General features: G+C 49.1%; 1 protein-coding gene across 2 annotated transcripts in view; it reads right to left on the reverse strand.

Annotated features, from left to right (window-relative positions):
- The window catches only part of LOC111156006 (nodal modulator 1), a 55,873-nt gene that overhangs the window by 1,626 nt on the left and 41,058 nt on the right, over positions 1-13,189 (reverse strand). For both annotated transcript variants that reach the window (XM_022516533.1, XM_022516532.1), the window contains exons 26-30: positions 11,384-11,467; positions 10,087-10,197; positions 7,926-8,027; positions 6,340-6,459; positions 1,680-1,772 (exon numbers count right to left, since the gene is read on the reverse strand). In XM_022516533.1, coding sequence (XP_022372241.1) covers positions 1,680-1,772; positions 6,340-6,459; positions 7,926-8,027; positions 10,087-10,197; positions 11,384-11,467 — 510 coding nt within the window. The remainder of the gene's footprint in view (positions 1-1,679; positions 1,773-6,339; positions 6,460-7,925; positions 8,028-10,086; positions 10,198-11,383; positions 11,468-13,189) is intronic.

Raw genomic sequence — 13,189 nt, forward strand, 5'->3', positions numbered from 1 at the left:
CCTGAAAAAGAAAAGAAAAGCTAGAGGCGTCACAATTCCAGATTTCAAGCCGTATGACAAAGCTGTCATCATCAAGACAGTACGGCACAAAAACAGACACACAGATCAATGGAACAGAATAGAGAGCAGAAAGGGACCCTCAATTCTATGGTCAGCTAATCCTTGGCAAAGCAGGAAAAAATGTCCCATGGAAAAAAGACAGCCTCTTCAATAAATGGTGTTAGGAAAATTGGACAACTACATGCAAAAGAATGAAACTGGACCATTCCCCTACACCACACACAAAAATAAGCTCAGAATGGATGAAAGACCTAAATGTGAGATAGGAAACCAACAGAATCCTAGAGGAGAACACAGGCAGTAACCTCTTTGACTTCGGCTGCAGCAACTTCTTGCTGCACACGTTTCCACAGACGGGAGAAACAAGCAAAAATGAACTATTGGGACTTCCTCAGGATAAAAAGCTTCTGCACAGCAAAGGAAACAGTCAACAAAACTAAAAGGCAGCCTACAGGAGGGGAGAAGATATTTGCAAATGACGTATCTGCTAAAGGATTAGTATCTAAAAATCTATGAAGAACTTACCAAACTCAACACCCAAAAAACAAATAATTCAGTTAAGAAATGGGAAGAAGACATGAATAGACATTTCTCCAAAGAAGACATCCAGATGGCTAAGAGGCACATAGAAAGATGCTCAACACCGTTCATCATCAGGGACAGACAAATCGAAGCTACAGTGAGGTATCCCCTCACACCAGTTGAATGGCTAAATTTAACCCAGGGAATGACAGATGCTGGTAAGGATGCGGAGAAAGGGGAGCCCTCATGCAGCGTTGGTGGGAATGCAAACTGGTGCAGCCACCCTGGAGATGAGTTTAGAGGCTCCTCAGAAAGTTAAAAACTACCCTACAATCCAGCAATTGAACTACTAGGTATTTACCCAAAGGATACAGAAACACTGATTCGAAGGGGTATGTGCACCCCTATGTCTATAGCAGCATTATCGGTAATAGCCAAATTACGAAAGCACCCCAAGTGTCCATCAACTGATGAATGGTTAATTGCGTGCGCGCGCGCACACACACACACACGCACGCACGCACAGGAATACTACTCAGCCATCAAAAAGAATGAAATCCTGCCATTTGCAACAATGTGGATGGATCTAGAGAACAGAAGGCTAAGAGAAGTAAGTAAAAGAAACACCAATACCATATGATTTCACTCATATGTGGAATTGAAAAAACAAAACATATGCACATGAGGGAAAAAAGAGAGGGAAACCAAGAAGCCGACTGGTCACTACAGAGAACATGCTAAGGGTTGCTAGACGGGAGGTGGGTGGGGGCTGGGGAAATGGGTGGTGGGGATTAAGCAGGCACTTGTGATCAGCACTGGCTGTTGTGTGCAACTGATGAATCACTAAATTCTACACCTGCACCTCCTATTACACTGTATATTAACTAACTAGAATTTAAATACAAACTTGAAACATTAAAAAATAATAAAAATTTAAAAATTTAGAAAGAAAGATAGCAAAAGAAAGAAAGACAGGAAGCTGGGGGACGGGACTTGAGGCCTTCGTGTAACTTCCGTAACACGGGACAGCTGCCGGTGGTGCGGGACGGTGCTGCCCCATACATGGTGCTTTCTCACCAGGCCTCTGGGTTTCCTACCTTGTCGTGGTTGTAGCCGGCCAACAGGACAAGCAGCGTCAGAGGCAGGGCAATATAGGACCCCTGCGCGATGTCTTGCTCAGGCAGTTTCCTCTGCAGACACCAAGAGAACTATCACTGCTTTACACACTTTCCACTCCCTGCAGCCCACCCCCTCTCCCCATACCACACCGCCTCGGCCCACCCGGCCGGGAACCCAGGCACCCCGTGTGACCCAGCTCTTGCTCTCCACAGGCAGCAAGGGCAATGACCTGGATACATTGTCAGGTGCCCTCTGCTCCCCACACACTCCCGGCTTGCTCTCTGCCGCTCTGGGGCAGACTGAGGCCGGTAACCAGGCATGTTTCCTCCCCTACCCGAGGAAAGCAAGAGCTGTGGAGAGCAGGCCATCCCCGTGGCTGAGAAGGGCCACCTTGCGCAGAGCCCCAGCCACACACAGGGGCTCTTTCCTACAAGGGAGTACTGGGAACCAGGGGTGCTAGGCTCAGGTCCCCAGTGACAAAGGAGACAGTCCCAGAGATTAGCCCCCATGAGATGTGGCAGGCTGCCGCCTGTGTCCCACTGGCCACCTGCCCCTTCTTCCAACAGAACCCCCAACCTTCACCTGGGCCATCAGACTACACACACTTCCCAGCCTCCTTTGCAGCTGGGACAGCCACGGAATTCGGCTAAGGCTACATGAAAGAAAGTGTTCCGTAACACATCCATGCTGTTCCCTAGAAGAGCAGTGGTATGTCCTCCCCTCCTGCCAGTCAGATGTGTCATCTGTGAGAAGGGGGGAGTGCCACGGGATGACAAAGCCCCAAGAGAGGGGGATGCTGGGTCCCTAATACCTTGGGGCTTCCACATCATCCCTGGACTCCTCAGTCCTGGATACTGACAGAAACAGAAACTTCCATCTTCCTAAACCCCCTGAGATGCTGAGTCTCTGTACTGGCAAAGGAACCTGCACCCTAGCTCCCTCCACCCGCACAAAGGGAACAAATAAATGGAAATTTTCAGATAATCACGGAACAAATTAAGGGGACAGAGCACTGGTCCTCAAAGTGTGGTCCGGGAACTCCCTTTCAGGGGATTTTCAAGATGAAACTATTTTCATGACTATGCTAAGAAATCACGCGTCTTTTTTGCTCTTGTTCTCAAAAAACTGAACAGTGGACTATTCCAGAAGCTACATGATGACTTCGTCACTCTGACAGCTCATGGAATATAATAGAGATTACACACACATAAACTAAAGCTCTCTTAGATTCTCAACAACTTTGATAGTTGTTGATAGCAATAGTGTCCTGAGACCAAAACATCTGAGAGCATCTGGGCTGGAGAATGATGATGGGGCCATTTTACTCAAGACGGTTGAGGCAGAATGGGATGGTCTCTTAAAAATGGAAGAATCAGGGCAGGAGCAGATTTCCACCTCCCACTGCCTACTCCTGGATTATCCGACATGTCTTGGATCCCAGCACATTCTCCCTGGAAGTAAATACTTAATGGGGACGCTGCAGAGGGATGAAGGCTTTCGGGTTTGGGCACGTGACCTTGGGCAATCATGGGAAGCCGTGGTTCATTCAGTCTTAAGTGGCGCTGATCTGAACGGCACCCACGGCAGGGGAACATGAGGTTCAACGAGACCAGCTACGTAAAGTGCCAAGTAGTGCATGAAATACTGAATAAAAACATCAGTGATGTGGCTCTCGGTCTGCATGTCAACAGAAGAGGAAAGCGAGTGCTTACGTGTGCCCTCGTAAACGCACGACGCGGAGCCACCCGTCACGAGGCTGCAGTGTTCCAGACACTGCGGGATGTGAGACAAACCACCTCATTCTGAGTCCTGGCTCTGCTGACGAACCACGGGGACGTTACTTATTCTCTCTGAGCTACAGTCAAATGTGAGCAATGGCACAAGGTGTGCTGTGGGGATCAGCAGTGAATCCCCTGCACGGGCCCGGCAGGAGTAGGCACACCCTGCACCTGTCACTTGGTGCCCTGGTCTCACATGCAACCAGGTGACAGACACATTCCTGGCAGCAGCTACGGGACAGGGGGCTGCCCGTGTCCCCCTGCCCGTGTTCCCCTGGATCCAGATGAGTCTCCTGGGGGGCGCCTAGGGAATGTCACAGACAGCCACCATCCGTGCCCTTCGCGGGGACCATCTGCTCTCCCGGGCCTGGCGATCTGCCTCCGCAGGGACCAATAGTCCCTACATACTCATCTCTTTGGCACCTTCTAACCAGGTGTCCACCATGGACAGCAAGGAAAATGCTTCCTCTTGGAGTCATCAGAAAACTCTCTTCTTCAGGTAAAATCCTATTTGCCAAGTCACTGAGCACAAGTCCCTTGTCAGAGACGCCCAGAAGGCAGCAGAAGAACTGTATTCAAATCCTAGCTCTGCTGCGCACGAGCAGGTGACCCGGACGGCCCAGTCTCTCCTCGGGTCCCACCGATAGATGATGGAAAATAATTCTTACCTACCTCCCACCTAGGACGGTGTCGAAAAGCACAAAACGGTAATGCGATTGCATGTGGGAAAGATCACTTTGGAACTATTCTTCACACCCTACACCAGGAAAAACTCCAAATGGACAGAGATGGAAATGTACAAAAGGATACCATACACGTACCGGAGGAAAAAGAAATGCCTCTAAAAACGGAGTGGGGGAGACTTTCCGAACTATGACTCAAAATTCAGAAGCAATGAGAAAAAGACTGACATATTTAACCTAAAAAATAAAATAAATGTTTGCATAATCAAAATGAAAAAACAGGGGCGCCTGGGTGGCTCAGTGGGTTAAGGCCTCTGCCTTCGGCTCGGGTCGTGATCCCGGGGTCCTGGGATCGAGCCCCGCATCGGGCTCTCTGCTCAGCGGGGAGCCTGCTTCCTCCTCTCTCTCTGCCTGCCTCTCTGCCTACTTGTGATCTCTATCTGTCAAATGAATAAATAAAAAAAAAAAAAAAACTCAAAATGAAAAAACAAATTGGGAAAAAAATAGGTACAACATGTATCACAAGGGGTGAGACTCCCTTATAGACAAAGGGCTTCCAAAACAGATGAAAAAGACCAACAATCTAGAAAAAAGTCAACCGTTTCCAGAAAGGGAACACAGAAGCGGTTCTTAACCACGTGGAAGGATGAGAAATGCAGAAGACAGCGGTGTGGAGATGCCATTTCTCATCCACCAGACTACGAACATTCTTCAATCTGACCACACGCTCTGCTAGGGGAAGGGCTGCCATCATACACTGCTAGTGGGAATGCAAACGGGACAGCCCCACGGAGGGAAAGCAGCCCTGTCCAGCAAGATTCCAGATGCACTGACCCTGTGATCCTGCCCCTCTACTTCTCCGGGTCTGTTCCACAGACAGCCTGACAAGCACTCAGGCACATGCATGCACAAAGGCAATCACTAATGGGTTATTTGGAACAGCAGAAAACCAGCAGCAACGCGAACGTCCATCCAGCAGGGGCTAACTGAACGTACTGCGGAACAGCCACACGGAGGAGTGCTTTGTAACGCAGCTGTTAGAAAGGAACAAGGAGTAGCTAAATATGGTCCTCTGCACACAGTTACCTTTTAAAAAAATAGAATTCTGACTCTTCACGCTGAAAAGACCCACTGACAGTGACCAGTGCAGTAGCTTGGAGGCTAGACTTCTGTTTTATTGTAGCTCCGTGGGCTCTACTCTCACTGCCTCCCAAGTCCAGGATCAGCAGGTCTGAGGTTGGGCCCCGGAGCCCATTTCTGGGACTGCTGTGTGTTTAATCCTCAGGTGATTCTACTGCACGCCAGCTTTGGGAAGCGCTGATCTAAATAATCGTCTTGTGAGTGTGTGGTTTGTTTGTCCTGTGGTTTTTTAGTGTGTTTGACACACGATCCAATGAGGTCTACATAATGCAAGCGGCTGATAAAACGAGCTAGGTCCTGATAAAACGAGCTGCGTGCCTCAGTGGGTTAAGCGTCTGACTTTGGCTCAGATCAGGAGCTCATGGTCCTGGGATCGAGCCCCGCATCGGGCTCCCTGCTCAGTGGAAAATCTGCTTCTCCCTCTGTCTCTGCCCCCTCCCTGTTCATACTCTCTCAAATAAATAAAATCTTTGAAAAATAATTTAAAAAATAATAACAATTTTGAAAACAAGCAAGTTTCTTTTAATCTACAGGTACCCCCCCTATTTGTGTTGCTTTTTCTCTCTCTTGCAATTTGTCGAATAAATCAGGTTCCAGGTGTTAATGTCCCCCAGTTTCCCACAACCTACACTTAGAGGTTCACTACATCCCTGCAGCATCCTTTATAGGCTTGTGTCCTCTCTATTTCCTGTAAACTGGCACCTGGTTCTAGAAATCTGGGCAGGTCAGGGGTCCGTGCCTCCTGCGGAAGGACCAGAACATCCCAACCACAACAGAGCAGTGACCGTTCTCCCAGAAAGTCACACCTGAGCCACTGACCTAAACACATCCCCTCCCCTCACTGACAGCTTCCCTCTCAAAGGGAACTGAAGACACCAGAACTCAAAAAAGTAGAAAAGCATCTAGAGAAATCCAGAACGCAAAAGGGACCTGCAGCTCAAACAGCCCTCAAACAGCTGCCCTCCCGGCACAGGTCGTGCAGTTTTCCTCCTCTCGCCACCCCGATCGGCTGTTTCCGAACTCCCCCTTTTCCTTACCGTGGGATTAAAAATCAGGGTGATGTGTTTATGGTAGCCCACAGCCGTGAAAGAAACCTGAGGCAAGACGTAGTCATACTGGGATCTGGGGAGCGTGGAGTCCAACAGCACAACGTAGTTCTGTGCACAAGCAAAAGAATTCACTTTTACGAAAGACTTTCTGCGTTTAAAGAAACCCCCCGGTTTACGCATCCAAACCAAGGTCGCTAACTTCAGAGCAGGAAGCTCAGTGGGCTATCCTATCAGTGACAGTGACAGCCGTGTGTCCCCAGCATCTTGGAGATGGCATCTTCCAGTAAAGCTCTCAAAGCCTGGGGCATTACTGTATTAGCATATTCAACAGCGACGTAACTGCGGTCCTTTGAGGATCTGACTTTATGAAACACGGAAAGTTATTACGAGCCACTTCTGATGAGGGAGATACACGATCCAACTGAGAAAGACTGCTTTCAATCCAAAATGAGGTTGACTTTTAAGGGACGGAACTTAAGTGGCTCATTAGCTGGCCAAGTTCTAAGAACACAGCATCTCTGGAATGATACCAGTGGTGGTCCCAGCCCTGCGTGCGGAGCCCCAGTGGTGTGCTAGATGCCACGAGCACTACATGAGGCAGACACCTGCTCTGCTCTCAGCCACGGACAAGGTCAGGTTTACTGCTCCCATCTCACTATGCGCGGTGAGCCCAGGGGGAGTCTGCCCCAAAGCCCATGCTATTTCCACAGAGCTATTTCCAAAGAGCTGTGCTGCCTACGGTGGCGAGTGTAAAGGGCATCTTGAGAAATGGGGAGCGACTCCAAGGGTCCATCGGAATCTATTTCATTATTTTACAGCCATTTCCTGCCCAAAAAGGGCCATAGTTTATTATCCCTGGGGCAGGTGGTAAGAAGCCGGGACAGAAAATGTCTTAGGTAGGTTCGCTACTGATAAACCACATGCCAGGCCCACCAGGAAAGAACAGAATTCTTTGCAAAGTTTGCTGTCACCATGACAACTGCAATAGCTTGCTCTGTCCAAATACAACTGATAATAAACATTCCATAAGCAGTATAAATGATGTCCGCCATTAAGGGCTTAGCTAAATAAATTATAGCATTTCCTGTATTAGAGACTATTGTGCAACCACGAGAAACCACGTTACAAAGGTTTAAGGACAGGGAAAAGACTTCTGATATATTCTTCATTGCAAAGTACAGAATATACAGAACAATGTACAAAAGAGTCCCAGCCTTGCATTATTACAATAAATACACCTGTACATTTTTATTTACAGACACACAAACACACAATGAAAAAAGACGAAAGGATACCCATCAGCACGTGAATAGGGGCTACTTCTAATTGATGGGATCCTTTCTGGATCCCCCTTCCCCCCAAAAAATCTCCTGCATGGATGTATATGATTTTTTGTAAACAGATAAAGAGCCAATTAAGAAAACAAACTCTATAGAACCCAACCTCCTCTGATTCAGAGAGCATGTCAACCATGTCTGCAAAGAGGTATTAGGAAGGAGAAAACTCCTTCCTTAAACACAGAAGTAGAGTTAGACGAAGACATGGGCTGGAATGCAGCCACCGGTGTTAGTTACCTGGCCATCTCTGAGCAGGGGTGGAAAGTGGAAGAAGAGGGACTGGCCCAGGGAAACCGTCTGGATTGGGTTGTCAAGGTTTTCACTTTTGTAAAGCTTTACCTGGAGAGCAGAAAACAAGGCAGGGCGTGCTTTCGAAATTAAAACACAATCAACATTTCATTTCAAACACTTCATTTCTTCTTCGGGATGGCCTAGCTCTTGGCGGAGAAAAGGATCTTTGGGGAACGCAGATATCTGAGAGAGAAACCACCCACCCCCGGCCAGAACACATAATGCATCCCTCGACCTGAGACTCCCAGTTCCATGACCTGCATAGAATGTTAAGATTTTTAAAATCGATTGTGGCAGCATAGGTTAATGATTAAGATGGTAACAGTTAGTATAACGATAAGAGTAAAAGGAATAGTTTCTACTACAGCTATGAATGCTGGGGAAGCAAGAGGCACTTTGCACACACGCTGTCAATAATGCTGGCTCTGAAGGGCATCATTGTTAGCCATAGGGAGGCCCCGAGACTGTACCCCCTAAAGTCCCACAATTGGTATGTGGTGGCACCTGGGGCTCAAGCCACATCACTGAAGGTCAGGTGCCACCCAGCATGGCCTCTCCACATGCTGTACCCTCAACTCCACCAGCACTCCTTAAGCTCAAAACATTCCTTTCGCATCGGCTTGTCCAGGCTGCTTCCAGGAGTTCAGTCCTGTTTCTAGCCTTTCTCTCTGGCCTGTCTTCATTGTCACTACTGCGAGCAATGGGACAGGCGAAGGAGGGACAGTCCTGGCTGACGCTGATGGCTCTGGGGGCTCCGCCCTGCACCTGCCACAGGAGGAAGCCAGAGGCGCCCCTCCCCGGGGCCCAAGTAGACACCTGTATACAGAACACACGAGTCGCAAGGCGTTTTCCTAAAATAAAAGTCACAGACTGGAGACCAGGGGTCACATCCAAGACCATGTATGCATTCTTGTGCCCTATATGGTGTTCTGAGCAAATGTGAGTTCACTGGCCATGTTTAAAAAACCAGATGATTTCAGGTAACTCTAATTTCTAGCTTCTCTGGGAAATTGGGAGGTGACCCCAACTGTGAACCAGGACTCCAACAGGACAACAATCACAGGGAGACGTGCCATCCCCTCCTATCTGCTACAGTTTGCCCCACGGCCCACCCAGCCCGCTTTGCTCTGGCCCCGCCCATCTGGTCCCCACAGGCAACACGCTTGTTAAGCTGGAAGGAAGAGCAAGCTCAGAGGGGAGTTAAAATCTCAGTGCACGTTCTCAGCCAAGCCCGAACGCGCCATCGTGTATAAAATTACTACCATCTCTGAAAAACACACTCCTGTGGCAATTCACGGACATTTCTGAAGGGATCCTAGAGCAGGGTATAAACATTTCCTTAACGGCACACAAGAAGATTTGGTCAGGAGCTGAAGATATCTTGAGAGGGCGCGGAATCTCAGCTCTTGCATTTCACAGCGGAGGAACCACGGTCCACAAGAACGGAGTGATTGCCCGTGGCGGCAGGGTCAGCAGGACGCGGCTCAGACTGCCCGATACTAGTCCCCCACCCCCCACTGCCTCTACCCGGGACAGAATTTTAAAAGTTACAAGGTTCAGGCGCCTGGGCAGCTCAGTGGGTTAAGCCTCTGCGTTCAGCTCAGGTCATGATCTCAGGGTCCTGGGATCAAGCTCCGCATCGGGCTCTCTGCTTAGCGGGGAGTCTGCTTCCCCCTCTCTCTCTGCCTGCCTCTCTGCCTACTTGTGATCTCTGTCTATCAAATAAATAAATAAAAAATCTTAAAAAAATCTTGCTAAAAAAAATTTAAAAAATAACATAGAATAAAAGTTACAAGGCTCTCTGCCTTAAAGTTACCTCTCTGCTTTAGACTCTAGGTCGTATGGAGCATTCATTAGGCTGCTACCACAATCCTTCCAAAGACTTGTTCTATGGCTAAACAAACAGTTAATCTCTAAGTACGAAGCCTTTCTCCCCAGGCCATCAGCAAGCACTCTCCCAGATGCACACCGGGATCTCCACCTCAGCCCTCATCGCCTCTCGCGGCAGCGTGCTAAAGCGAGTGCTGGGCAGGTCTGCATATCCTGCTCCTGCTTTTCTCAGAGCTGAAAAGAACACAAAAATTTCACCGTAAAAAGCTGGTCTTACCCATAAAGTAGGGAGATACTCGGAGGAAGTGATCACATTTCCACTTAAGTCAAATTGATTGATCTGCCGGAAAACTATAATGCTCACATCATCGATGTCATTATTGCCAACCTAGAAAGAGATCAGGAACAATGTTGGTGGCGAGGAAGCCAGGAGAGGAACTTCTACTCTAGCGGGTGACATCCCAGGTGCTGTTTCATAGCAAACTTCACTATTCAGTTGTCCACATCCAAGTCCGAACTGGCAGTAGGAGGTAGGGCTACAGCTAGCCCACGACACGTTCTGTTGGACTAGCACAGAACTTTTTTTCCTAAGTTTCCATTATTTGCCAACAATTTAAAGAGAAATTGCATACACAAAAAAAGCCAGGTTTTCCAGCCTCTCTTGGAACCTGAGACAGATGTGTTTGCCTGGCGGCCATCAGCAGGGGCTGAGGCACGACTGTCCCACGGGTGGGTGTGTGCCCCCTCCCGTTGGTCCCTTCCTCTGTATCTGCCAGGCTGTGGTCCTCATGACTTTCCGTGACCCTGGACTTAGCCACTGTGGCAGGGAAACACGTGACCGTAAGATGCTGCCCTCACAGACATTTAAAATGCCAGATGCCATAAAGACATCAAGAAAATCCACTTCTTAGCCAGATGGTCCTAAACGGCACACCCCTCTCCTGACGCCTCATAATCTTTATGCCTAATGCCATCTAACCAAGCCACCAAGAGGCAGCATGTCCTACCCCCCGCCATCCTACCCAAACCCTCCAGTCGAGCAAATGAGAGTCACTCCGTGGGAGAAAAGTTTCACTTCAAATGATTCCCGGGCTCCTTCCTGTGACCTGGAGGGAGAGCTGCCTCTTTAGGGACCAATGAGCTAAGTCGTGACCCAGAATAGCAAGAGATTCCACCCACCTAAAAACAGGGTCATCTGGATATAAGAAAATCAGGGGCCCTGCCACCAATTAAGCCCATGTTGTCTTTATTACCCTCCCTTGATCTCAAATGCCACTTCGACCTTGAGGTCCTCAACTTGGAGAATAATGATCAGAGTTTGCTAGGGTCGGGGGAAGAGTGAGGAGACAACTGCTCAGACTTCTCTGGATTCAGGACAGCAATGCTGCTCATTAAAACCCCGCAGGAGACGCTGCTTGTGAAGATGACCCCATTCTAAGAGGACCCTTAATTAGGCCCCAGAGCTCCCCCTGCAGCAGAGGAAAGGCAGCCACCCAGGGGAGCCCTAAAGTGTTTCTGATCGGGGGAGAAGCACTCATACCGCTCTCCGTCCGCCGCAGAGTTTCGTGCCTTACCGTGATGACCCGGTGGTGGGGGAGGGCCCGCTCGATGTGGTCGTTGCCTTCTGCCTTGAGCTGCACATGGTACACACATCCCGGCTGCAAGCAAAGCCAGGGGTCAGGTGTCTAGAGGGGCCTACTGCCCGAACCTCACCCAAGCCTGCTCCAACAGCAGGCCCGCAACATAACCACGCCGCCATCCCTACCCCACCTCCGTCCCTGTCTCTGGCCTGTTAACCTTCTTAAGAGTCCCTTTTAGAAACACCCTGAGGAAGGAACATGTATCTGGAGGTCTGCAGTTCCTTCAAGCCCCAAGAAAAATTGATGTGGCTTCCTGCTTCAAAGCTGCTAAGCACAAACTGCTTATTCTGATAAAATCGGTCTTCCTGGCTGTCCAACCCCACCTCACATCCCTCCACGTTCCCCTCTCCCCACCTGCATTTACACGCAGAGTGACATCAGCCATGATACTCCCAAATGCTTACCATGGACATGACTTATGCCAAGTGAGATCTGAGAATTTCCTTCTTAGAAAAATCAGTTCTCAAACTTTTTATTCTCTTGCTCAATTTTACATGCGGACACAAAGTTTACCAAAGAAATCATCATTCTAAGAAGCTTTCCAAGGAACCAATTCCCGATCAATGGCACAACTGAGCTGCTCACAGGTTAGGATCTAAAGCATTGGGCCGAGTTCAGAGGCGTCTATACGCAGCTAACGGGGGACAACCCTAAGATGTAATCGTTGATTTTTAAACTAGCATGGATAAAAGCGTCCTGGTCTCCTAAAATACTGTGTGCTTTGATAGCTATAGGGTGTGTTTTCTCTCTTTTAAGATTCTGACTGTCTGGATACGTTCCTTGAGCTATTTTATAATGAGCACATGGCACCTTTACAAAGACAATAAAGCCATTACTTTTTTTTAAACCGAGAACAAATTTATGATTGCCGGTAGACACATTCATCGACTTTATAGCTCAGTGAGGGCTGGCAGTACTGGGTTCAGCTCAAAAGAGCCATTTGTGCCCTAGAGAGGAAGGGACATGAGGAGTCACCTGGGCAGAAAAGGGGACGGGACTGCCCAGTCCCTCCCGCGCCTGGGTCACCCGGAGCCTGTCCAGGCAGCTGATCCACCCCAACCGGCCCCCTCCTCACTCAGGGCCCAGGCTGACGGACTTGGGGATTTGCCCTCATCCTTTGGCAGTGGAATCTAGTGTCGCAGCTTCTCGCCCAAGGTGAAATGGATGAACGAGTCCCGACTGGGGCCAGGAAAGCTCCAACAAGGGATCTCCAGCCTGGTGTCCTCTGGGAGACTGGCAAACTTGAATCCCAAACACTGGCTGAGGAATGGCCCAGGATATCCCCCCAGAATTGTGGCCTGGCACGTGGGCGGCCCCCAGGGTGATTCCAAAAACTACCAAGAGCGCTAATAAATTACCACGTATTAAAAGGAGGAGGAGGAGGGTGTCTTTAGAGCATCAATTAAAACAGAAATCTACTGCGCCAGAGAAGGAAACTAGCTCTCTGCAGTTTAATTACACAAAACGTGTTAAGCTGGGAGTTTAGAAGAGCACGTCCGGGCCAGCAAGACGCAGGAAGAACCAAGAAGGGGATGTAGATTTTGCGTTCCCGCAACCGTGAGAGTGAGGTAGGCCAAGAACACAGAGTCCACCCAGGGGAAGGCAAGCTTGCCTAAGCTTGACCTACACAGACACCCACCAGACCCCTTCTCAAGCTTCTGGCCCACAAAGCTACAAACCAAGACCTGAGCTGGCCATGTGGATGAGGGCTCTCGGGGGGGAAGCTGTGTGTGTCGACTC

This window comes from Enhydra lutris, unplaced genomic scaffold (genome assembly GCF_002288905.1).
Source record: "Enhydra lutris kenyoni isolate GAN:26980312 unplaced genomic scaffold, ASM228890v2 scaffoldscaffold45, whole genome shotgun sequence".
In the NCBI taxonomy this organism is placed as follows: Eukaryota; Metazoa; Chordata; class Mammalia; order Carnivora; family Mustelidae; genus Enhydra; species Enhydra lutris.